The sequence below is a fragment of the Mauremys mutica genome, chromosome 13 (assembly GCF_020497125.1).
Source record: "Mauremys mutica isolate MM-2020 ecotype Southern chromosome 13, ASM2049712v1, whole genome shotgun sequence".
Taxonomy (NCBI): Eukaryota; Metazoa; Chordata; order Testudines; family Geoemydidae; genus Mauremys; species Mauremys mutica.
In genome coordinates this window covers 4,026,062-4,050,589 of record NC_059084.1, presented here as the reverse complement: position 1 = coordinate 4,050,589, position 24,528 = coordinate 4,026,062, and the positions used below count along the sequence as shown (strand labels likewise).

Here is a 24,528-nt window from a genome sequence, read left to right as displayed (position 1 = left end):
ATCCAGCCACGGCACTGCCTCCGTTTCCAGCCCTCTCCTTTTGCCCCTGCCGAGACTGTGGCCTGTGCCCTCCAGCCTGACTCAGAAATCTGGCCAAGGTTTGCCTTGTTTTGCTACCCCCGAGCTGCTATAGCCCTGGGCAGCTCAGGCTGATAATCAGAGCTCCAAGGGCCCGGACAGGAACCCTTCACCATCTCAGCAGGAACAGACAGGCAGCGTTATCCCGTGAAACGTGCATTCTCAGGCAATAAAAACAATCCTGTTTCTGGGCATCTCGGTTACTGCATTGTTAGCCTGCTGGCTGGGACAGATGCAGAAATTCAGAACAGGATTAAAATACATACGGGAGATTCCTCTTTATTAACTCAGCTGCCCCTTCCCTTCCCTAGGTTTCTGTGCCCAGCTTCACTGGACCCTGCATACAGACTCAGGGAAGAGAGGCACCTGACCTGGGTGTCTGTGCCCCCTAGAATGGGCACAACCCCCAAGCAATGCCAAACCCCGGTGGGCACCCATTAGAATTACTCAGTTCTTTTGCCTGTAGTTTTCAGGCCACCATAGGTTCACCGAGCCCAGTGAACTGCCTCGGACAGTGCCCAGCACCAGCTGCTTCAGAGGAAGGTGTGAGGCATTCTGCAGAAGGAGCACTGGAATACCCGGCCCGCAGGGAAAGTTTAACTCCTGTTAGTGACGGGTTGGCCTGAGACCTGAGGCAGGAGGGTTTAGAGCGGGTTGATATTTTTAGTATTTACTGTTGTGGTGTTGGATGTTCTTGTTGTGCCTCGCCACGTGGCTGAGACCTGAGACAGCTGGAGGTCTCGGTGGAGGAGCACAGACCTTCCCAGGAAGGGGGCAGCTAGACATAAGGGGTTATAAGTCTGTTACGTATATCTCCAACCCATTGGGAGCCGCCAAGGTAGCTGTGTTCCTAGAGTCCCCTTCCCACATTTCACTGATGCTTTCATACAAGTTCTCGGCAGGGCAGTTCCTGGTAGACTTGTCCCTTCTCTTGGGCTTTTTCCAGTTGACATCTACTGCCTCGTAGGACGGTTCTGGGGCTGGGTTCCTGCCATGCTCAGTCCAGGATCCATCACTGATAGACTCATAGCAGGGCTCAGTGAGTGAGACTCGGCCTGGTGTGGACTTATACCCCGCCCTGACATCTCTGAGATGGGCAGCTGGCCGCCCCTGTTCTCCTTGGCCGGTCTCCCCAGTGTCCATTCCTTCAGAGGGGGACGGAGCAGAGCCTGGGTGTTTCTTCTTCTTGCCAGCTTTGCACACAGTCGAGTACATTTCTTCTACCTACAAAAGAACACCTGTGGTTACTGGGAATTCCTGTACAACAGTGGGACAACGAACCCCCCACCGTGTATCCCTGCCTGTGACTCGCACTCTGCCCACTTCCTTTATAAAGTCACCCCATCCCACCAACAGAATTAAGGGCAGCCAGGCATTTACCCAGCAAAGGTCAGTCTAGACCAGGGGGTAACGGAGCCGTGATACAGAAAAGGTCGAGAATGACTGATCTAGACGTAACAGGCCAAACTCAACCCTGGTGCAGCTGAGCTGTGCCCATTATGCCAGGCCCGGTTTCGCCCCAAGACCCAGATTTCCAAGAGGTGCTACTTCTACCCGACCTGCCAGCGGCCCAAAGCACTTCCTAGGTCATCAGCCCCAGAGCCCTGGGACGGGGTATTGTGTCAAGGCGCATTAACCTGAGGGCGACAGCCTGGGACTAATTCAGGGGAAGGCGCGCCCAGCTCCCCGGGACACCTGTCGCGAGGGGGCGGAGATGGGGGAAGAGGCCCCCATCAGGCCCAGCCCAGATGTGTTACAGGGAATGCTGGGCAGCCGTTTCAGTCGCCCTGTTCCTACCTGGGATGATCCTGGGAATAATTCACTTCCTTTGATTTGCCTCCCACCCTTCCCTCCGGGGAGACATCTGATCCACGAGTAACACAAGGAGCCTCAGAGAAGCCTTTAGCTGTGGTGATGGACTGACTCAGCTCCCGATACAAAGTGCCCAGTGTTTCTCAGTGCCCATCACAGACCCTCCTAGGAAGACTCTTGGTTTTCCCATTAGGACACCATCTACCGGTGAGGTTTTCAGGGTCCGAACTCAGCGAACAACCCCCTTCTCCTTTCACTATCTTCCTCTTACTCCATGGGCAAACCCGCCAAGCTCAGATCCCAGAGGGATCCATTGTCCTCACCTGCCTCTTGTGATTATTCATATTCCTCTACTGCAGGAGGGCCCGGCAGCTCCCCTCAGGGACCATGGCCCCACAGTGCTAGCTGCTGCCCAGACGCACACTAGAAAGACAGTCCCTGCCAATAGAAGCCCATGATCTAGGTTATAGCAAGAGAGCGACGTGCAACGGGGAGATGAGACGAATGGGGTGGGGGTGACGTAACAGCAAAGAGAGTAAATTATAGCACAAAAAGCCGAGGTCCTGGAACATCCTCTGCCAAGCTGCGGTCAGTGGCAAGTGCTTTGCAGCAGCCCAGTGGGCTGGGGGCTCTCTGCACTCCAGCCTGACAGGTTCTAGCAATGAGACTTTGGCACATGGCTCTCCAGGCAGGTCACCGCAGCATCCTCGGTGGAGGCCTGGTGGCCGCGGAAGCCCCCCCACCCACTGGGCAGCAGCTCAGCCCACATCTGGCTTCGGTCTCGCTCTGGGGAGGCGTTTTTCTGACGGGGCTGGGTCTTTGGGACAGAGGGTCTGAGCAGGGAGGAACTCTGCTGCCATTGGGGGGATCCTTGCATGTGCGGCCCGGCCTAGCGCCGCACGGCGGGTGGGGGTAGGAACGCACACGATGGCGCGTTACACCGTCAAACGCCACCTGCTCGCCACCCCTACGAGTTCAGCATCTGCCCAGGCCCCAGCGAGCTACTGCACCGGCAGAGCAGGCCCCTCCTGGCACAGTTCCCCCAGCGTGGCATGGCCAAGGGAAAGCTGTGCTGCAGCTGGGAACGCGCCTCCCAGCCTGGGTCGCCAGCCATGTGCTAGCACGCGACAAAGAGCTGGGGGCCGAGGCTCCGCGTAGCCACCCGAAGCTCCCCCCTCGGTGCACACTCGCGTGGCTAGCCCATGCCGCTGCCGAAGCGCCCACGCGGCTGGTTACTAGTGCTCAGCATCACCCCCGCCACTGGCAGTCTGTCTACCCAGCTCCCAGCTGCAGTGCAGACATGCCCAGAGTGTCTGCCCAGGCACCTCTGGCCCCAAAAGCCAGGGAGTGGGAGCTGCGGTTTATATTGTTATTTAGCCCGGGGCTCGGGCAGCGAACGTCACTGGCTCCGGACGCTCCCGCGGGAGATAGAGGAGACGACGTTGCTGGCACTCACATCCCTCCACCGCCCCCGCTGCTGGGGCCTGGGACGGTAACAATCAGCCTTTTGCTTTCTCTGAAGCTGTTAATGCTCTTCTGCCTTCTGGTCCCTGTAAATGCACAATCCTCGCCAGGGCCGGCTGGAGATGCTGCCACAGACCAGCTAGGAACAGTCCCAGAAACCCCGTCGCACGCTGGAGCCAGAAGGGATTTTAAAAATAACCCAGTGCGGAGGCAGAAGGACAGGCAATCTGCTGCTGAATTCCCTCTGCCTCGACATGCTTAGGGGCTCAGTTCCTCCTGTTTGGACCACGGTCCAGCCTCTTGCAAACTGAACCGAGCCAGCCTCCCTCCCTCTCTCCTCCTCCTGCAGAGAAGCCACCTTTACCCACTGGCCCCGCTCGCAGGCTGCATGAGACACTTAAAATCCTGCGACTCCAGAATTCCTGAGTTCTTAGTTCCTCGGGGGTAAAAGTCCAAACTGGTCCCTGCTTGTGTCATTGCCCGGAGCTCACTAGCTTCCCACAGTTCCACCGTTGTCTGTGGTGGAAACAATCTACCTGTCTTCTCCCTGCCAGGCTGCTGGCTGTATCCGCTGCTAGCAGCTCTCAGCTGAGCCATGGCCAGGTCCGCGGCCATCGCCCAAACTCACCAAGGGGAAGGAGCATTGTCCAGATAGTGCCTGCGCTCTGAGAACATAAGGAAGGAGGAGGGAATTGGGCATGGCTGGAGAAAGGCCTCTTGATACGTGCAGCCCTGCTAGGGGAACCCTCGCCATAAAAACAGAAACAGGGCAAATTCTGCTCTGCTCCAAGCACCTGCCACTCCACGAAAGTCACCAGCGTTATCCTGGCTTACACCTGCCCTGGCCTTCTTTGCAGGGATCACCCTCCGCAAAACTTCAGACCTGGTGTAAATGGGAGACAAACCTACTGAAGTGAATAGATTTGCCTCTGTCCCAGGGACTGGCTTCTGAGGAGCCAGCCAGGCAGTCTCCCTGTGACCGGCTCCACAAGGGAGAACAAGCCAACCCAGTTTCACCTGTGCATAGTTAGACAAGTCGCTGAGCTGCAGTGAGCTAAGGAACACCGGGGAGCAAGGGCTCAGAGGTGCCAGGCAGCCTTCCCCCCGGCCCACCCAGAACAGCTGGAAGCGAGGGGCTAGCAGAACTCGAACCCAGCCCACAGGCACTGTGCACAAGAATCCAGACTGGGGATGATGATTGGCCCCACCATACTATTTAAGTCAGGAGGAGGCACAGGGAGTTGTCCAAGCAACTGAGAGATTTCCCAAGTGGCTACTGCTCCCTGATTCCAGCTCTGACCCGTGGCTTAGACTCTGGCTCTGACCACTAGATCAAACTGTCCCAGTCCCGACACTGGGCTGTATAAAGGGTTATGAGCCCTCAGACAGGAGGCCCCAGGACAGAGGACGCTCCAGGGGAGAGAGAAGCTACTCCCAGTGGTGCCACCCTGGAGAGCAGAGGTATCTGCTCAGATCCCCCCAGAATGCAAAGAGAGAAAGCTCCAGAGGAGAAAGACAAAGACTCCAGTTGTACAGATGACAGGTTGCAGAGCTCAGGCAGTGGAGAAGCCTGGACACTTAGAGCAGAAGGAGATGGCTTATTTACGTGCCATGGGGCACTTTTCACTGTATACAAGTCTCATTGAACGTACTGAAAGCTTACTAGGGGAAACTGAGGCAGACATAAGTGTGGTTCCACACTGGGCTGCCAGGGGGCGCCCCTGGGATGAGTGCCTGCTGCTACAGCCAGGTCTGCATCCAGCACTTTGACTCAATCAAGCTTACGCCCACCCACCCAGAGCTGGTATTTATTAAAAAGGGCAAATATATTTCACAAAAATATTGATAGCAACAAAATGTTTGTTCATTTAATTGAAATTTCCCACAGTGTGTGTTTACTGGTGAAAAGACTGGCAATTTTCTGTGGATAAAAACCAGCCCCTCCCCCCCGTTTTGCCGTGGAAAACGTTTGGGAGAGGAATAAACCCAAGGGGGAAAAGGCTGGGATTTCACCCACCCAAACACACACGCGCAGCTCAGAATGGTTGGCTGAAAATATTTGACCAAAATTAAATTATTTATTTTTTGGCAAAAAGTTTTATTTTGCTGAAAAAACACTTTCACCAACCTCCCCCCCCAACTTTTTATCAGAAAGATTTTCACCAGTTCTATGGGCTACATACACATGGAGACGTGTGCACGTTTACGGGAAGTGTTTTCCCTGGGTCGTTCCAATGGGTCTCGCGCTCCCAGACCAATTGTGTATCCCCTCAGCCACCTGGGGAGTTGAATCCCGAGGGCCTGAGCCACAGGTTACCTAAAGCAAAGCAAAGCCTCCTGTTTCCTCCCATGGGCTTTGGATAAGGCCCGGACTGATCTGCCCAATGCCCCAGTGATCCCCCAAGCTGAGATCTGCCTTAGGAATTGTGGTGAACCCTTGAACCCTGCTGCACAGTTGATCCCCTGCAAGCTCATGGGCTCCTGAACTCAGCTGATAAACTACTCATCAGCCTGGCAGATGCCCGGTTACAACAGCGAGGACAGGATAAACTGTTCTCCTCCCTTCCGGAAGCACAGGCAAAATCCAGCCTAATCCAAATCCAGAGTTAATCCAAACCCCTCCTTCCCTTCTGATGTGTGGGTAAGGCAGGTCAGCTCACCAGTACGGCTGGGGGGGTAGCGCGCCTAGGAGCAGAGGATTTAATAGACTTAGAACCTTAGACCGATAGGCATCAGCACCAGCCCAAGCAAGCTTTCTTTGAGGTGGACCTGGAATGTGCCTGTAAGGAAACCTTCCCCGGGTCATCTTGCAGCTAGTCTGCACCCAGACCCCCCCGAAGGAAAGCAACAGCAACACTGCTTACGTGTGTTCTTCAGTGGGGGACGGAAGGCGGCGGGACTCCAGTTTAAGGGGGAAAGAAATCAAGGCCCACATTTTCAGTGCTGCATGTACATCTGCACGTGCATTTACTAAGATTGCGCACGCAATTCCCAGCACTTGGGCCTTTCACAGGCACAATATTTACGCTTCTGCGACCTCCTGCTCTAGTTCCACTTTCTGAAAGCTTAAAAATTATCCCGAGCTTCTGGCTTCCTTCCTGCGTTCAAGTTCTGTTCCCCCCTTCCACAGGAGGGATCCAATCTCCATGACCGGGGCTTTGCAAGTCGATTCCCACCTCCTTCACCTTTCTTTACTAGAGGTGATGAGTTTGGATGAATATCCTCAAACTCTGGGCTGTTCCCACACTGTTTGCTTTGACTAGTCACTATTCATGGCGAGTGGTTGGCTGCCAAAGTCACATGCTGCTATTTGTGCTCCCTGATTGGATAACTGAAACATTTCAAATGGAAGGGGCTGACAATGAAGAAGTCGGTAGATTCATAGAGTTTAAGGCGAGATCATTTACCCTGAAGCTCCTGTAGAGCAGGGGCCGGAGAATAAAGCACTCAGCTCTTTGGGGCTTGTCAGTCCTGGTGCTCTGTGTTTCTGCAGCCCCCAGCACAACGGCCCCTCTCGATGCTATCGATAAGAAATAGACCCTTTCTGCTGACATTCAGGAGGCTGGCGGGATTTGTAACCATTTCCACAGATCTCCCAGCCACCTGAATCCTCACAAATAAAGAACAACGCGCCCCCCTGGATAATGGCAAGCCAAGCTCAGGACTAGGCAGCATGTTCCTACCCACCCAGCACCGACACTGCCCGTCTCCCGTCCCGCAGCGCTGTGGGCGAGGTGATGGATGTTACGGTACCTTCACCGCTGCGGGGTTACAGGCAGCTCCTTCCCAGGCTTCTGGGTCTGCGGGCCCCATGGAGGATTCGCCCTGTGTCTCATCCTGGAGCTCCGGCTGGAAATTCTTCTTCACCTTGCGGACACAGGCGTACTCAGCCGTCACTGCCTTGTCCTCCTCGCTTAGAGGGGAAGCCTCCATCGGGGTTCCCAAGACGGGTATTGGCTGAGGCCTTTCCTGAGTCATGGCCGCACACTCGTACAGCGCCTCCGGGGCTGGTTTTAGTGGGGCTAAGAAGGACAGGTTTGAGTAGGTCTGGTCAGGACTCAGGGCATCAGCCGAAGGGTTGGAATGGGGGATCTGGGGCAGCTCTCGGTGCAGCAGGATGCTGAAGCTCGAGCTATGCACGGCTCCTTCTCCATCCCCCAAAGACCCTGATGGGTAAAGGAAATCCACGCTGGCTGGTCTTTGGTCTGGGAAGAGAAGAGAAGAGAAGAGAAGGTGCATGAGTCCGCGCTGGAGCCAGCCAGCTCTTGGCTGGCTCTTTCAATGGACCCACCAAGCAGAGTTAGAAAGATAAGTGATGATAATACCCTGCCCTTGCCAATCCCCCTTCACCAGGGAGCTGATTCACAGTGTGCAGCGAGTGACATTGCTCATGCTAACAAGGAGGACTTGCATGTGCAATGACCCTGTTGGGACACGTGTGATCGCAGGAATACACCAGCCATCCAGTAGCAGGCGATGTGGCCCCACCAGAGAGGATGTCGGAAGAACCACCACCCTAACCCTGCAGCTGGAAGGCTGCGCTGCCCTGCGGGCACAGATACTATCTCCCTTCGCATCGGTGCACTCCCAGCCCCAGAACCGCCGGATCTCTCTGCACCTCAGCTCCAACTACTGTAGAATTTTACAGCCACTCACGCTCATCCATGCACTTCACCCTGTTGAGCTCATGCAGTTTGGTGTCAGATTTACTGAGCGATCGGAGCTGCATCTGCCTCAGCAACGACTGCAAAGAAAGGAGGGGAGACACCGGTGAGACTCATAAGAACAGCCACACTGGGTCAGATCAATGGTCCATCTAGCCCAGTATCCTGACTTCCGACAGTGGCTGGTGCCAGCTGCTTCAGAGGGAATGAACAGAACAGGGCAATTTACAGAGTGATCCATCCCCTGTCATCCAGTCCCAGCTTCTGGCAGTCAGAGGCTTAGGGACACCCAGAGCATGGAGGTGCATCCCTGACCATCTTTGCTGATAGCCATCGATGGGCCTAACCTCCATCAACTTATCTAATTCTTTTGTGAACCCAGTTATACTTTTAGCCTTCACAACAGCCCCTGGCAATGAGTTCCACAGGTTAACTGTGTGCTGTGTGGCCAAGTACTTCCTTTTGCTTGTATTAAACCTGCTGCCTATTAATTTCATGAGGTGACCCCTGGCTCTTGTCTTATGTGAAGGGGTAAACAACCCTTCTTTGCACATTTTCTCCACACCATTCAGGATCGTATAGACCTTGATTATGTCTCCCCTCAGTTCTCTCTTTTCCAAGCTGAACAGTCCCCATCTTTGTAATCTCTCCTCATATGGAAGCTGATCCACACCCCTAATCAGTTTTGTTGCCCTTCTCTGCATTTTTTCCAATTCTAATAGATCTTTTTCAGATGGGGAGCCCAGAACTGCACGTAGCATTCGAGGGGTAGGGGTGCCGCGAATTTATATTGTGCCATGATGATATTTTCTGTCTTATTATCTGTCCCTTTCCTAACGGTTCCTAACGTTCTGTTTGCTTTTTTGACTGCGGCTGTCCATCGAGCAGACGTTTGCAGAGAACTATCCAAGATGGCTCCAAGATCTCTGAGTGGTAACAGCTCATTTAGACCCAGCATTTTGTACGTGTAGCTGGGATGATGTTTTCCAACGTGCAGTACTTTGCATCTGTCAACCCTGCACCCGTTTTGTGTGATCCCTCACAATGGGAGAGGGGGCACCGTGCCCTACAGCCAGGCTGCACTGCCCCCGGCCCTCCCCAAACGGCTCCGCCCAGCAAGCCTGCTCCAGCCGCCTAGTGCACTGCTGGTGAACTTTACCCTCTGATTTACGCACCATCCAGCAATAGCTCAGGCTCAGTGCCCTCTTCCCGTCACATAATACGCTGGGTGGAGGCTGGTCTCTGCTGTTTAACGAGCACTCCAGCCCCCTGCTGCTCGTGTTTTTGAATTATTGCCTCTGAACAAACTGAGTTTTCCAGTGCATCTCTGGACACCAAAATATGCTGCTTCGGCTAGAACCTGGCTCCCGGCTCAGCTGGTCCCTCCCAGAGCAGTATCACAGTCACCTTTCTACAGGCCGTCCCAAGGATTCCCCTTTCCACAGGCTGCTCACTCCAGGCAGAGAAGACTCACTCCATCTTTCACCTCAACAGCTCTTCCCCAGCGTCTTCCAGACAGTCCTAGCTAAGTGCTGAGCACCCCCAATTCCCACGGAGCCAGGAGAAGATGCTCAGTGAAGGATGACGCTCTAAGACAGCTCATTTCTAGAGCTTTTCCTGCAACAGCTGCTGTCCAGGAGATGGCCATCCCGGACCTTTCCTCAAGCAGTGCTGCCAGGCTCCTCCCAGGCCAGCTCCCACTGGCTGTTGCGTGACTTTGGGGCCGTAAGCTTATCTAGCCAATGTGTGCACTTACCACATCTACCAGCTTCACCCCCTCCGGTGGGACCACCTTCTTCCTAGCTTTCCTGCAAGGAGAGGGATTAAGCCAAAGGTTGGATGGTGGCGAAAGATCCGCCAGCAAGCACCGCGTGAGAAGAGCTCTCCTGTGGCCTGGAGGGCAACATTTTCAAACGTGAACAGCGTTTCTGGGGGCCCAAGTGGAGAGGCCTCCAACAGGCCCCATTTGCAGCCTGCCCCTGAGAATCAGGCCCCAGTGAGACCTCTCTAGTTGGGCACCCAAAACCACAGGTCACTTTCTAAACCCTCGGCTTTAACGTATTGTCTCTGTGGCGCACCGGTGAATACTAATCACCCAAGGAATCTGCTTCTCACGGCTCGCCCAGCAGCTCCAGGTGTACAGTATCCAGGGTCTTACACCGTGCCCATCACTCTTATCTCTGAGGCCACGTTTCCTACTGCAGTACAGTGGTCACGCGGACATTAGGAGCATATACCGAATGTAGGGAATGATCCTAACGAGAGCACCGTCAGCGAGCACACTCTGCTTCCTGAGACTACTCAGTGCATCGTACAGCTGCATGGATCAGTCAGACGAACCCACCACATCCTGCCTGCGCGGGCACCAGCTGCAGCATGCCCGTGACATTGTATCCTGTCGGCACTGCACAGCTCTTAAGCTTGTACAACACGGCGCACGGGGTTTGTACCCGCCTCGCTGCACCTGTGCCCCGGGAGCCTGCCCACCACTCTGCCTCCGCGCCCACACGCTCCTGTGAGCGCGCCTGCCGCTCTGGATCCACTGTGCCCATACACCCCTGTGACTGTCCTGCCTTGTATCTTTCCAATGCCTGGACACTGTGGGCGGTGGCAAGCCGACTCCCTGCGCCTCCTGCAGCACAGCTCTCCTGAGGGCAGCGGACACTTGGCCCCCCTCCCTTCTGCAGCGCAGTCTGGGCTCTCCGACAGCCTGGTGCGGCAGGGCGCCCTGCCTGCTCCTGCTGCGCTCGGCGTGGGAATCCTGCCCACTCCCTTTACCTTGACAAGACCTTCGACATGCTCAGTTGCATCTAACCCTGATGGAAACCTCAAGGCTCCCTCTTCAAAGGGCCTGGCATCTCCGCAGCTGCGCCGTGCCCTCCTTACACAGCCGCCTATGGGAAGTGCTTACTGAGGCTCTGGTGGGATTGACACATGCCTCCAGGCCCTGGCAGCCTTCCTGGGCTCATGCTGCTGCCAAGTGGCGGTCGGAGGGGTGTTGCTGGGAGCTTAGCTGCGATCAGGCTCCCGCCTAGCCGGGATCACTTCCCTCTTGCATTTCAGGCTCCCCTAACCTCCCTGCTCTGAATCTCTGTGGTGGCATAAGGGCCAGCGCCTCCTATTAGCCGCACCCCACCCACCTGGCATGGTGACAGTGGGAGCAACGGCCCAACCCCACACCCAATGGGAGCACTTTGTCCTAAGCCTCCCTCGGCCCTTCCCAGGACAATCCTGTCTGGCCTTTAGTTCAAGCCCCGCCCCTGCAAGGAGACAGATCTTTCCCGGTCCCTTGGTGGGGGGTTTAAGTCAGGTCTCACTGCACTTAGCCGGGACAGATACGTCCAGCCCCCTTTTTATGACGGCGATGGGCAGCTGCTCTGCCAGGGAAGCGCTGGGGCCTGGAGACCAGACATCAGAGAAGCATGGGGAGAGGCGCAGTCGTAGCTGAGAGTACAGGGCTGATTCTGATCCCATCCCCGCCCTCTGCAGGGCTGGGAGTTGCTCTGGGAACTGGGAGCCTGGCTGGGCTTTGTGGCTTGTGGTTTGGGTTGGATGGAAGCAGCAGCCAGTTTGGGAGATACAGGCCTCTCCCTAGCCTGTGACTCATGTGTTTGCAGCCAGTGCAGCGCTGGCTTGGAGCTTTGTTCCTGCTTTGATGCTGGGGAACAAACCTGACAAGGATAGTCCTGGGTGGAGGGGAGAGAAGTGAAGCAGGAGGGTGGGAGCTTTTGGAATCTAGCTGCATGTCTGCAGCTGGGGGTTTCATCCCAGGCAACTGAAATCCAGCCACTGGGGTCCTCACACTCCTGCACTGCTGAGCTGCAGGGATAGGTTGGTATCCACACAGCAGCAGCTAAGCCCCCACAGCCGTGCCCCAGCATGCACGGCGCCACGGTTGGTTAGCTGCATTTGAGGGACAGCCGGCGGGGGTGGGGCTGACATACAGACTGTCACTTCCTAAGCCAAAGGAGATCCATGTATGAATTAACCCTTCCATGACCCAGGCAAAGCTCCTGAGGTTTGCTCTGCCCTGACTCACAGTTTACGCTGTCAGAGGGAGGCGCAGCCATGTACCTTCTGCAGGCAGCACACAGGGCTGAGAGGAAGACCAGGACACCAAGCAATGCCAGTCCGAGGGCAGCAGGGAAGGGGGGCAGATGGGGCCCAGTCATCCTTTCACCACGGTCTGGAGCCACTTCAGAAATCCACTTCAGACGGAGATCTGCGGGAAGAGAGCATGGGTAAGTAGTGCACCCTAGGGAGAATGCAGGGGGCATGCCATCTAATGTCCCCGTCTCAGGCAGGGGATCACGCAAGCAAGGAAAGTAATAGTGCCAGGCTTAAAAATATTATTAAAGCTAATGTTAAAAAACTTATAGAATACATGGTTGGGAAAAGAGTGTCTGGACATCTGGGTAGAGTGCTCAGATTATCCACAAATATACGTTAGTTTTTAAAAGTCACATCATACATAATCAGCAATAACCCACATTTAGGTGAGCAGATTTAACAATACAGTTTAGATATTAGAATCCGAATACTCGGGTACATCACTCCTGAGAAGTTGTACAGAGATTTGGTTGTGGAAAGCAAAATATATCAATGAGTGGAGAGTGTCCCTCAGTACTTGAGAATTAGGTAGGTTGTCCATTTAGAGCCAGGTCTGACGGACTGAGCATGATGCCAGGCCCAGCAACTCCTGTCCTCCTGTCTCTCCCAAGCACAGAGCATCACAACAAGCAGTTGGTTGGCATGTCTTGAGCTTGCAGCAACGTATCCTCGCTCGGCAGCCCAGGATTCAGGCACCGATTGGCCCAAGGGGTCGCATCATCTGGGCCAAGGGTTTTAGCTGAATGCAACTACAATAGCATCTTCCCAGTGTGGATGGGAAGCCACAATCCTTGCAGCGGATCTCCTGCTCCTCCTAACTCCGCTTCCCAAAGCGGCGCCTCTCCTGCTGCAGCTAGTGTGGTTAGGAAGTTTAGTTCGACAGCATAGACGTGGAGTCCAACAAAACCTGATCAAACCCCAGCACAGTGCGCAGCTCCACCCTGGAGGTAGGTGCCAACCGCTCAATAGCCACCTGAAGGATCTGCCTCGCGAATGACACTCTGGCAACCCGCATCTAGCTTGTCCTGCCAATGAAGTCTCCTAGAAGGGAACGGCTGAAACCCGTATGATTTGCCACCAGAGGGAGCCAATAAGGAAGAAAAGCAGCAGCCACAGCATTCCTGTCTTCAGATCTGGCCTGATTTCCCCTTTTCCTAGACAAACGCTGAATGGCTGGAGTAAACCGAGCTCCCTCCTTGCTGAGTTCCTGGGGCTCCAGGGCTGTATCGTATACGCACTCTCTCTCAAATGTCCTGTGGGGCAGAGCGGGCTGAGCGCCTGTGATCTCCCAGGCAAAGGTGTTTTGGGGGATGGAGGCCGTTTCTCACCTGCAAGGCAGAGTTGCAGCTCAGCAAGAGGGCTCCCTCTTCCTGGCTGCTGCTTTGCACCAAGCCACGGGAGAATCCCCCGCAGCCGTTCCTGGCACAGCCCAGCAGCTGGATTCCGGCATCGCTAATTCTCACTGTTCTATCACGAATCTGGCTCGAGTTGGCACTTTTCTTGAAGTCCTGGGGGCATCACGTTATTAGGTGCCAATTGCAGCTTCCACTTAAAAGAACAAGTTCCTAGCCCACGTGGTTGCCTAGAAACACTCAAGAACATGACCCAGGTGCTCCCTAAGGACTCACAGCACAAGGCCAAGGACCCCAAATATATTATTTTTCAAAATCTTGTCATTTTTAAGCCACTCTGCTGATTTCTGGGGGCCGGACACTTGCTCTTTGAATGCTTGGGGCTGCCTATACTAGGATTCCAACTATAAGCCAGGGGTCTAATGATACTGGGCCCAAGTAGGCATGACAACACTGAATTCTGGAGCCGTGGCACTTTGTCCTGGAGCCAGCTCGATGCTGGAGTAATGGCCCCTGCTTGGAAGGAAGGAAGGGAGGGAAAAGATGGGGCCCAGAGCATAAGACGGCATTTGAACTCTGACCCACCTAACGCAGCAGAATCAGAAAGTGTGTGTGTCGCGGGGAGGGGTTCACTCTGGTCCGTCAGCAAGTTCTTAACAGAGCAAGCACAGGGGTGCTGTGTTTGGAAATGAATATGGAGTCAGATCAGCCTGGTATTTACACAGAGCGGGGCTAAGAAGAGGGCATGTGCTCTGCATTCAAGCAGGCATGGGAGTTGCAGGCTGAATCCAGACTGGGATTCAGGGTCCATGGTGCGTCTGTCTCACAAGCCATTCTGGTACTCACTGGTGGAAACCTTGCAAGATCGTCTGTTCTCATGAGATTTCTCCTTCCGTCCAAATCTCCCAAGAATGGCTGTTCAGGAACCGAGATCTCAGTGGGTAACAAGCCCCTCCTGGTTCTGATCCGAAACTAAAGGTATCACGGCCTGGAGGAGAGGCTCTGATCCTGAGAGTCAGATCCTCCTGAAATTCAGGGAGCTTCAGCCGTGAGGCTCTGGGTGCGGCCCAGCTTCAACACATTGTTAAATCTAAAATGAGAGGCAGCCCCCAAGCCTGAAATCCCCAGGCTGGTTATTGGGTCCATGCAAAGTTGGAAGCCTCAGTGTAGCAAAAAAATTCACAAGGGAGAGTTGGGTTGGCATTAAGTATTGCCATGGGAAGGGGAATATCCTGGGAGCTCCCGTTCCCAGTTCCAGAGCACCCAACCTTGGTCTGGTGGTTGCATCACCTATCCTGCCCTGCAATCCCACTGTCCTTCGTCGTACCCCCGTGTGCCTGCTGCCGGACCCTGCCAGGACATCACAGAAACCGTCTGCCATGAACAGCCTGCCTGCACTAGTCCAGCTACCACACCGTCCCACGCCCCCTCTGGGGGACTTGGCAGATGCAGTCAGCCCGTGAGGACATGGAAGGGGTGCTCTGGCACTGGAACCCGGTGCCCCAACGTGCACATATGGCTTGTGTGGACAGGCCAGACAGGCCCTGGGTGGCCCCAGCTGGACTTGGCCTTACCTGCAAGACTCCTTCGTGCGTCCAGGTCACCCAACCGCTCCTTCCCCACTCACCACTCTGGCCGGCACATCGAGGCCCTGCTCTCGTGGCTCCAGGGACGAGGTGGCGAGTGGAAATGCCAGGCCCGCTGTCAGAGAGCTCGGCTGCCACACATTTTCACGGCCTCTCGCAGAAGCAGGCTCGAGTTGTGGGGTGAGTAACAATGGGAAGGCAAACAGGCTCTGTGTCAGCACACAGGAAACCATGAGGGCTTCACAGTCAGTCACACCGCCTGCCTCCCGCAGCCCAGCCAACCACCAGACCTACTTTAGCAGCTGTGTACAGTGGGAGTGGCTCTGGTGTTCTCCTTGGGGCCTGATCCTGTGGCCTCCACAGGCACTTTCCCCTCCCAGGCTCAGGCCCTTAAGAAGTTAAGTTTTGTAGAGCAGCAGCTTGCCAGTGACATGAGTCCTGTAGGCAAACAAACCCCCAGATTCAGAGCTGGTGCGAGCGGATGCAATGGCGCCTGCTTCCATGGAGTTAAAGCTGGTTTAATGCCATCGCAGCATCACGGACACCAGCAATGTGTGTGGCCCCATGGCTTGGAGACCAGGTCGCATCGCAGGGAGAAAGAAGCCCCTCTCTGGCCTTGGATATTACAGTGAGATCTGATCCTTGCTGAGGTCAGAAGGGGGCTTATAGGGAAGGAAGAACAAACTCTATGGGACAAAAGAGCAGGGCTGCAGGCTCACCAGCCTTTACGGAAGACATGCAGCCGGTTTTGAACCTCAGCCTGCCCTGTGTGTTATTTCAGAATCCAGTGCTGTCCTGGTGCGGCCTTTTCCCAGTTCCCATGCACGCTAAGTCACCACCGTGTGAGCCCAGCCACATCCTGTGCTCAGGGTATGGCCCCAACGACCGGTTCAGACGCTGTCTGTGACCAGGGGACCCAATAACCAGGGTGGGTTTTTTTGGAGAGGATTGGCCAGCCGTTCCTCTGGCTGGAAAAGGCAGAGACAAGACGCAGCCTCTGCTGGCTGGATTCTCAGCCCCTGCATGTATCACATCTGGTACTGGAAACAAATTCCTTTCCTGGCCCGGCCTCTGCTAATTTCCCCTGGCTGTGGCAGCTTGCCCAGCCTCTGCTAGCCTGAGGAGTGAGACTAGACTGGGGCTTCAGCCCCCGGCCGTCCTCACTGGCAGCGCAGGGCACCAACCAGCACAAGGTCTGTCCTGGGTTGTAGCAAAAGTCACACGACTGGGGCGCTGCTGACTTACGGGGCTGGGGTGCAGACAGGGGCAGCTCTAGACATTTCGCCGCCCCAAGCACGGCGGCATGCCGCGGGGGGCGCTCTGCCGGTCGCCGGTCCCGCGGCTTCGGTGGACCTCCACCAAAGCCGCAGGACCAGTGGATCCTCCGCAGCCACGCCTGCGGGAGGTCCACCGGAGCCACCTGCCGCACTCCCGGTGACCGGCAGGGCGCCCCCCCGCGGCATGCCGCCCCAAGCACGCGCTTGGCGTGCTGGGGCCTGGAGCCGCCCCTCGGTGCAGCCAGATGTCTCACAGGAGCTCCTTAGGCCTGCAAACCAGTGGCTGCGTCTAGCTCCCCCCCTAGTCTGCAGCCAGACCCACACTGAGCAGTACCCTGCTCCCACCTGCCCCCTTCCACACAGCTGCGCTGGCGCCTCCCATGGCACACAGCCAGGCTTCTGGCAGTGCACCGGGGGCAAGTCTCGGCTGCTATCCCTTCCTACCCAAGCTGCCGGAGCGAGTGGGAGAGGACTGGGGGCGTTCATCACATGGCACAGGGGGTGTGGGCTGTTCTCCCAGCCTGGCCCCTCCTCTCTCCTAGCCCTCTGGATGGGAGAAGAGCCATCTTAGACCCTGCTTCAGCCTGACCAGCGCCTTACAGCCCTGTTCACGAGCAGGCTTGGAACACGGCCCACCCACTCGAGAAGGAGCCAGGCGTGAAACATGGCACACAGGGACTCAGCCACGTGACCAGCTCAGTAACAATCTGTAGTGCTGCTGACCCCTTTAACAGGCACCCCAATGCCGTCCCCAGGGGGCTGAGGCTTTCCTGCATGCAAGCAGGCATGTAGTCACATCCTCTCTCTGGGTTGGCTCCAGTTCCATCTATCGGGGCAATCAGTTTCCTGTACCCCCCGCACCAGGCGTGTTCCTTGCAACAGGACCACAAAACGAAAAAGCCACAGCTCCCCTCCACCTGGCCCGCCAACCCCTCAAGCGCGCTCACTGTGGTCTCCAGTGTATCCGACGTGCTGCAAGAGAAACAAGACGAGAGAGTGCGCGCCGCAGTGCAAGGTTTTGCAGAAAAGAGCAAACTGTGCAACAGCACAAGGGGTTAGCAAAACTTCCTGTGACACGGGACATGAATCTGCTATTGCCTCTTACCATCTACGGGCCTGGCCCTGAAAGGGCACTAGCAACCGTGTCTAAGCATGATGCATGTAAGCAGGGTGCTTGCATGGTTTCCATGACCACTATGCACAAGGGTTTCTAGGCCACGTCTACACTTAGCTTCTTGTTTCGGTGGTGCGCGTCCTCCCCAGGAGTGCTTGTATCGATTGTACTGTCAGTGCAGGGCATTGTGGGGCAGCTTCTGAAAGACAGTCGATGTAAGGGATAGATAAGATGACAGAAAATATCATATTGCCTCTATATAAATCCATGGTACGCCCACATCTTGAACACTGCCTGCAGACGTGGTCGCCCCCATCTCAAAAAAGATATATTGGAATTGGAAAAGGTTCAGAAAAGGGCCACAAAAATGATTAGGGGTATGGAACAGCTTCCGAATGAGGAGAGATTAATAAGACTGGAACTTTTCAGCTTGGAAAAGAGAAAGCTAAGGAGGGATATGATTGAGGTCTATAAAATCATGACTGGTGTGGAGAAAGTAAATAAGGACGTGTTATTTACTCCTCTTCATAACACAAGAACTAGGGGTCACCAAATGAAATTAATAGGCAGCAAGTTTAAAAACAAACAAAAGGAAGTATTTTTTTCACACAACGCACAGTCAACCTGTGGAACTCCTTGCCAGAGGATGTTGTGAAGGCCAAGACTATAACAGGGTTAAAAAAAGAACTAGATAAATTCTTGGAGGACAGGTCCATCAATAGCTATTAGCCAGGCTGGTCAGGGATGGTGTCCCTAGCCTCTGTTTGCCAGCAGCTGGGAATGGGCGACGGGATGGATCACTTGATGATTCCCTGTTCTGTTCATTCCCTCTGGGGCACTCGGCATTGGCCACTGTCAGAAGACAGGATACTGGGCTAGACGGAACTTTGGTCTGACCCAGTGTGGCCATTCTTATGTTCTTAAGCAACCCAATGTCACTGTGCTGATTCACAGCTGCGGAGAACATGATGCTGTGGAGAACTGGGTGCCAGCACTGGACTTTACATAGTTGTAGCACAGACTAGGGATGGGGTAAGATTTGGTTCAGTGCCAGCCAAATGGCAAGAATTAGACATATTTGAACCTAACCAAGTTCTCCATTAGGCAGCACTTCCAGTGCAGAAAGGAGCTCTGTGCCTATCTGGATAAAGCTCCGCCCTGGGGCACAATTCACAGGCGGTTCTAAAGGTGGGAGTTTCAAGGCCACATGCATGTTTGTCACACCACAGTTGAAACTGATGCACTTTCTGCCTTTGAGGTTTCACCCACTTCCCTCTTTATAAAAAACGTCATCTCTTGGGAAGGGGGAAACTCTCCTGCCTTAGCCGTTCCCTTGTTAAAGGGAATGAACAACCCAATGGAGCTTTAGAAACACAGATGTGGACAATGTGCTGGGCTCTGAGACGACTGTGAATCCTCCTTGTCCTATTCTCTCCTCCTTTGACCAGGGGAGGCAGCGCCAGGCAGCATGGAGAGGCCAGGGTGTCAGCAGCCAGGTCACCAGCGTTCTCTCTGCCACTGATTCACTGGGGGACCACAGGAAGGTCACTTACACCATGTGCCTTGGATCTCCCTCTCTTTAAAAAGGGGATAATGGTACCTGAGACTCTTGAAGTGCTATAGAAGGACAAAGTATTTTATTTTGCATAGCCCTATGGAAGATAAGTCACACCTGGCCTAAGCCTGCTTATCTGTAGCTGGCCCTCCTCCCATATCCATGCATGCAGGCCAAGTACGTGGGCACAGAGCCCTAGGCAACCCAACAGGCAGCATAAACCCAAGGACAACACTGCCAAGGTGGATGTGGTGCTGAGCCCAGGAACTAGGAGAAGGCGAGAGTCCTATTCTCCAGGGCTTCTCCGGAATCCCACCTTCCCCAGAGGAGGTGGCAAAACACAGTTGTTCCCCAGCTGCCAGTGGCATCCACAATTCTCTTCCTCACCCCACACCCTCTATTGGCATGTTGAAAAATGGGCCGGGGGTTTCCACCCCCATGCAGATGGAAGGATGGGGGTGGGAAGAGAATGACTTAGGGCAACCTCCCATCATTGCAGCCGCCATGCTGAAAAGAAGCCAGTGAAGTAAGGACAGGCAGTGAAACAGCTGCTGCTCACCTCAGCGGACAAGGCGGCACAAAGGCAGATTCACTACTTAGACAAACCGCTCGCAGTCTGGACTGGGCAGAGCAGAAGTGCACAACTGCAACAGCATCCCTGGAGGGGAAAGAACCAGCTTGGCCTTGCTGTCGGGCCCTTTGTGCGCCTCCCAACTGCCCCATCACCCTGCCCAATACTAAAGTACCTAGAAAAGGAAAACCAAGTCAGGCAGCTACCCGGCTTCAGTCAGCCCCCGGCGTCAGGCCCTGGTGTCAGCCCCCGGCGCTGAAATTAGGGCCCAATCCTAGAAGGTGCTGATCTCCCTCATCTCCCCTTGCTTACAGTCAGAGAGCGCTCAGCAGCTGCAGGAGCGGCCTCCTAACAAAGCAACACAAACTGCGGCCCCATCACATCAGAAACAGAGGCCCTCAACTCTTCCTCAGCAATCGAAGGTCACGTGCCTGGGGAAGCCTCTTGAGAAATGAGAGCCGAAGGAAGGCACAGGTCCCGTAGACTGACGCATCTCTTCGCTGGCTTACACGCCCGAAGGGACAAGCCAACGTGCTCGACAAATCTTTGCCCAAATAAACAGAGCGCTGCACTCGGACAATACCTGCCGCCTGAGAATCTCACCATCCTTTGAAAAGGTTAATGACTGAAGGTTCAACACTCAGAGAGGAATTATTCCAAGTTTTACAGATGGCAGAGCTGAGACAGAGGTTAAGTGATTTGCCCAAAGAGACAGCGAGTTAGTGCCAGAGTTGAGAAGAGAACCCGACTTTTCTGACTCCTTGTTTGATGCTTTTACTAGACAATACTGCCTTTATCTCCGAGGATACGGTTCTTTCATGCGATACTCGCAGAACAAGCACTCATTTTGGTCAGCTCCCTTAGCTAGCACAGTCCTAGTGCAGCCCTAGAGCGTGGGTCCCGCCAAGCAAAGCTAACACTCAAATCGACAGGCACCTGGTCATGCACACATGAATATTTTTCACCCCTTAGCAGACTTGCAATGCTGCCAAGGGTAGCTGCAGTCCAAAAGCATAAACACAGTGGAGGGTATGCACTACAGTACGCTTACAGATTCTGCTTTTGCTGCACAGAGCTAACCCTATATCTACTCCCATCTGTTTTTGGACGGCCCAGTGCTTTGGGACCGTATAATACAGATACAGCCTTTAGTACAGGGATCGGCAACCTTTGGCACGCGGCCCATCAGAGTAAGCCCCTGGCGGGCCAGGACGGTTTGTTTACCTGCAGCGTCCGCAGGTGCGGCTGATCGCAGCTCTCACTGGCCGCGGTTCACCGTCCCAGGCCAATGGGAGCTGCGGGAAGCGGCACAGGTCGAGGGATGTGCTGGCGGGTGCTTCCCGCAGCCCCCAATGTCCTGGTGCAGCAAACTGCGGCCAGTGGGAGCTGCAGTCGGCCGAACCTGTGGATGCTGCAGGTAAACAAACCGGCCCAGCCCACCAGGGGCTTACCATGACAGGCCATGTGCCAAAGGTTCCCAATCCCTGCTTTAGTATCAACGTACCAGTGTGACTAGGTAAATATTATGTCTATGTAGCACCAGAGAGCCGAGTCCCCAGCCTCACATCATAGGCAGCTTTCTTCCTGAAAGTTTTCAGTCAGGTTGCCTCAAGGCCCATCAAGTGTCCAGACGGCCTTGTACAATAATTCCACAAAATACAAATCACAACAGTAAGAACACTCAAACCACAAAAAATGATCCCAGAACCCACGACGAGGTAGCGCTCTCATCTGGCCTCAAATTCTACGAATTTAAGAAAAAACAGAAGAACAAGGCAGGCGTGAGGAGTGGGAGGGAAATCCTATGTCTGTTGACAAAAGGATGATTATTTTTGAGATAAATCACTTTTGGGAGGCTGGAGTCGGCATTATGAATCAGGGTCATCTGACATTTTAAAATGTAATGGCTGACTCTGCTTACCATTACTTACATGAGGAGTCTCTCCTTCTGCGAGTACCTCATGGAAGTCAGTGGGGCTCATTGCATGCATAAGGGCATGTCGCACAATTAAGGATTTGCAGGATCAAGTCCTTAAATGGACTTTGAAATGTGCAATTAAGCTCCCGGCCAATAAAGCTATTGACCCAAGCCCCTGCAGCTGTTCTCTAAGGTAAAAACACAGCAGTGCTGCACAGAGGACAAGCTTCACAGGCCATAGCAGCTTTGATCAGGCAATTACATTATTAGCATGTGTCCAGAGTACAGAAAGACCCTGGCACAATGAGAATTAGCAGGGAAAGCATGCAAAGATAGGTGCTAATCAAGTACGAAAATAGTTCATTGCTGTTGATTTTTCTCCCCTATGATTGTTTTTGGTGGCGGGAACAAGGACTTACATCCAGCTAGGCTGCAAGACTACATGAAATAAAATTCACTATGAGATGAAATTCTATAGGGTGTGTAAAATAGGTCAGACCAGATAATCTAATGGTCCCTTCTGGTGAAAAATAAAATCAATGAACATAAATCTACATTTAAGAAATAGCAGCTTAAAAGAGAGGAGCCCACAAAATCTCCCAAAATATTGGCTCAACTTTTTGCTGTTATTTAAGGAAGAGAAAGAGAGGAAGGGTCCATGCTGGGCAGGCTGACACAGCTCTCAGGGATTCGGGGCAGAGGGCGTTATTGAAAAAAAAAAAAAAAAAAAAAGACTTTCTTCTTATCAAGATTTCTACAACAGCACAAGCAACCACAGAGGTAAACTTCAATGAGAGCCGCAGTCAGCCCAGGACAGTATCATGGGAGGCTAATAATGATAAAGCACTAATGATCCTAGAAGAACTTTTCAACCGTGAACTGAGCACAAAAGCTCATGGCCAGCAATTCAGCACCAGAAGACCATGAGGTGGGCAGGCTCTGAGTGACAGCTTTTGCTAATGGATGTGTGTGTGTGGGGGGGGTGTTTGGATTTTTGAAGAGCCACACTGGATTTATGAAGGTTAGTCTCAGAATGACCAGGGCTAAGGGCACAGAAGAACAAACACTTCCGACTGCAATGCTTACTGCTCCACGTAGGGTGGGGTTTTTATGCTGGCCTAACTCTGCTCCCCTGGAAGTCCATGGGGAAATCCTGAATGATTGTCACACAGAGCTGGGCCAACACCAAGTGCTTATTAGGTGCCTGGCGGCTTAGGCCCTGTATTTGATCACAGCATAGGTGCTTCTGTTTACACTAAAAATAAGTACAAAAAATAAATAGAAGTAATAAAGACAGACACCTGTGGCTTTAAATGGTAGGTTGGCTTCCCATATCTTTAACCCTTCTCTTCGCACCATGGAAAACTGGTTGAAACCTTGAGATTCAGAAATTTGATTGTTATTTTGTGCCTCCCTTCTGCTGACTGAGACAATAAAACTGTTTCTGCTGAACGGAGTTTATTTTTAAAACAGGAGCCAGGCACGGTTAGAGAGGTTTCTGATGCAAACATTGGGCTGGAAACAGCAAGGTAGCAGTTCCGGTGAGAATACTCATTGTTACGTTTATAGAAAGCCAGATTGCAAAATACCAAGTCGTGCTGTTCGCCAGGAAGGTGCTTTTAGAGAGATGTTTGGTAGTTACTAGAATCATTCACCTGCTTTGGAATTTTTTCCACCATAAGAGCAAGTCCATTTACACACAGTTTGAAGTCCCAGATATATGCTGTTATTTCTGTGATCAGTCTCTCCATCCCTAACAACCTCAACTGCAGTGGTGTGGTCAGTAACCCTGGGGATTTCTACAAGAAGGTGGCTCACCCCCAAACAATCAGGGGCCTGACTTTTCTTCTCTCCCACCCCTCCACCCAGGTGCTGAGCCTCCAGTTTCAATGGATTCCAAACTCAGCATTTCTGAAAACCAGGCACTAGGAAATTAAACAGCCCCCACTGTACTTAACATGGTGTCAACTGCAGGGCTGCAAAGTTCCACTCATGAGATGCCAAACACTATCAAGCTCAGCGGACCTCTCTATGCATTTAAGCCTAGGTGCTCCAATGGGTACAAATCTTAATTTGCACAAAGCTGATAGCCCGCATTGGCCAGTGACTAACACACGGGCATTTGTTAAGTAACCTGACCAACACACAGAGAATCTGGCCATTCCAGCAGTGCCAGCCTAACAGTCTGTGTACAATATTGAGGGTTATGAACAAAACTGGTTGATACAGGAGATGCAGCAATGTTTTTCAGTGGTTGACAAGGGAACACCTGAGTTTGCTTGGTAAGAAATGAACAGCACTTACTTTACAGAGACTCAGAAGAAGCCAGATAGCATGAAGAGCAGAAATCCATCCATATCCTCTTCCTTCCATATCCTTCCTTACCTTCTATTCCTGCTCCCCTTGCACTGCAGAACGCAACTGTTCTGAACTACATATTCTGGAGTTTTTCAAATATCTTGATTGTGCCTCTTTCTCAGGCTGCTCCTTTGTTCAACCCTGATTTTCAGCCAGAGATAGAGATGCCTTTGAGCTGAGACACCAGGCAGTCTAATACCACAACTCGTTTCCTGGCCTGCAAAAGTCATCACAACACCCAACTGACTTACTTTCTGTCTACTCTGCTTTTGCAGAAAACAAGCAGGTGGATGGGATCAGTAGGACTATGTGCAACTGCGCCCTCTGCTGGCCATTCATCAGTACTTGACCTCATTTCTATAACTGATTATTCCTGGGGGGAATTCTGCACCAAGAGTTAAAAAATTCTGCACACATTTTAAAACTCTGCAAATTTTATTTGTCAAAATAACACTACATAATCATGCCAGTTTCAATTATTTTCGTAATTTTATTTCAGAATACCTATCAGTATGTCTGTATCAATACAGACACATGCAAAAATTCCCCCAGGAGTAGAGTTAAAGAAACCCCTATGACAACCCAGTTCCTGTTTCTCTGGCACCCCCCCTCCAAGCCCAGCCAGGTGGCCAGACACCCACAACCCCTCTCTCCCAGAGCTCAGTTGCA

At 53.3% G+C, this 24,528-nt stretch overlaps 1 protein-coding gene across 10 annotated transcripts; it reads right to left on the bottom strand.

Annotated features, from left to right (window-relative positions):
* Positions 1-341: 341 nt before the first annotated feature.
* Positions 342-24,449, bottom strand: LIME1 (Lck interacting transmembrane adaptor 1). Of its 10 annotated transcripts, none has more exons than XM_044986517.1 (8): positions 23,806-24,449; positions 17,449-17,656; positions 15,055-15,275; positions 12,093-12,240; positions 9,775-9,826; positions 8,011-8,098; positions 7,108-7,559; positions 342-1,302 (listed from the first exon to the last, which is right to left on the bottom strand). In XM_044986517.1, the coding sequence occupies exons 4-8, from the start codon at positions 12,188-12,190 to the stop codon at positions 871-873; spliced, it is 1,122 nt and encodes a 373-aa protein (XP_044842452.1). In that variant the 5' UTR covers positions 12,191-12,240; positions 15,055-15,275; positions 17,449-17,656; positions 23,806-24,449; the 3' UTR covers positions 342-870. The 10 variants fall into 10 exon arrangements, with proteins under 10 accessions (XP_044842452.1, XP_044842454.1, XP_044842453.1 ...); XM_044986519.1 differs by having other exon boundaries at positions 15,108-15,275; XM_044986518.1 differs by having other exon boundaries at positions 15,055-15,233.
* Positions 24,450-24,528: the final 79 nt, after the last annotated feature.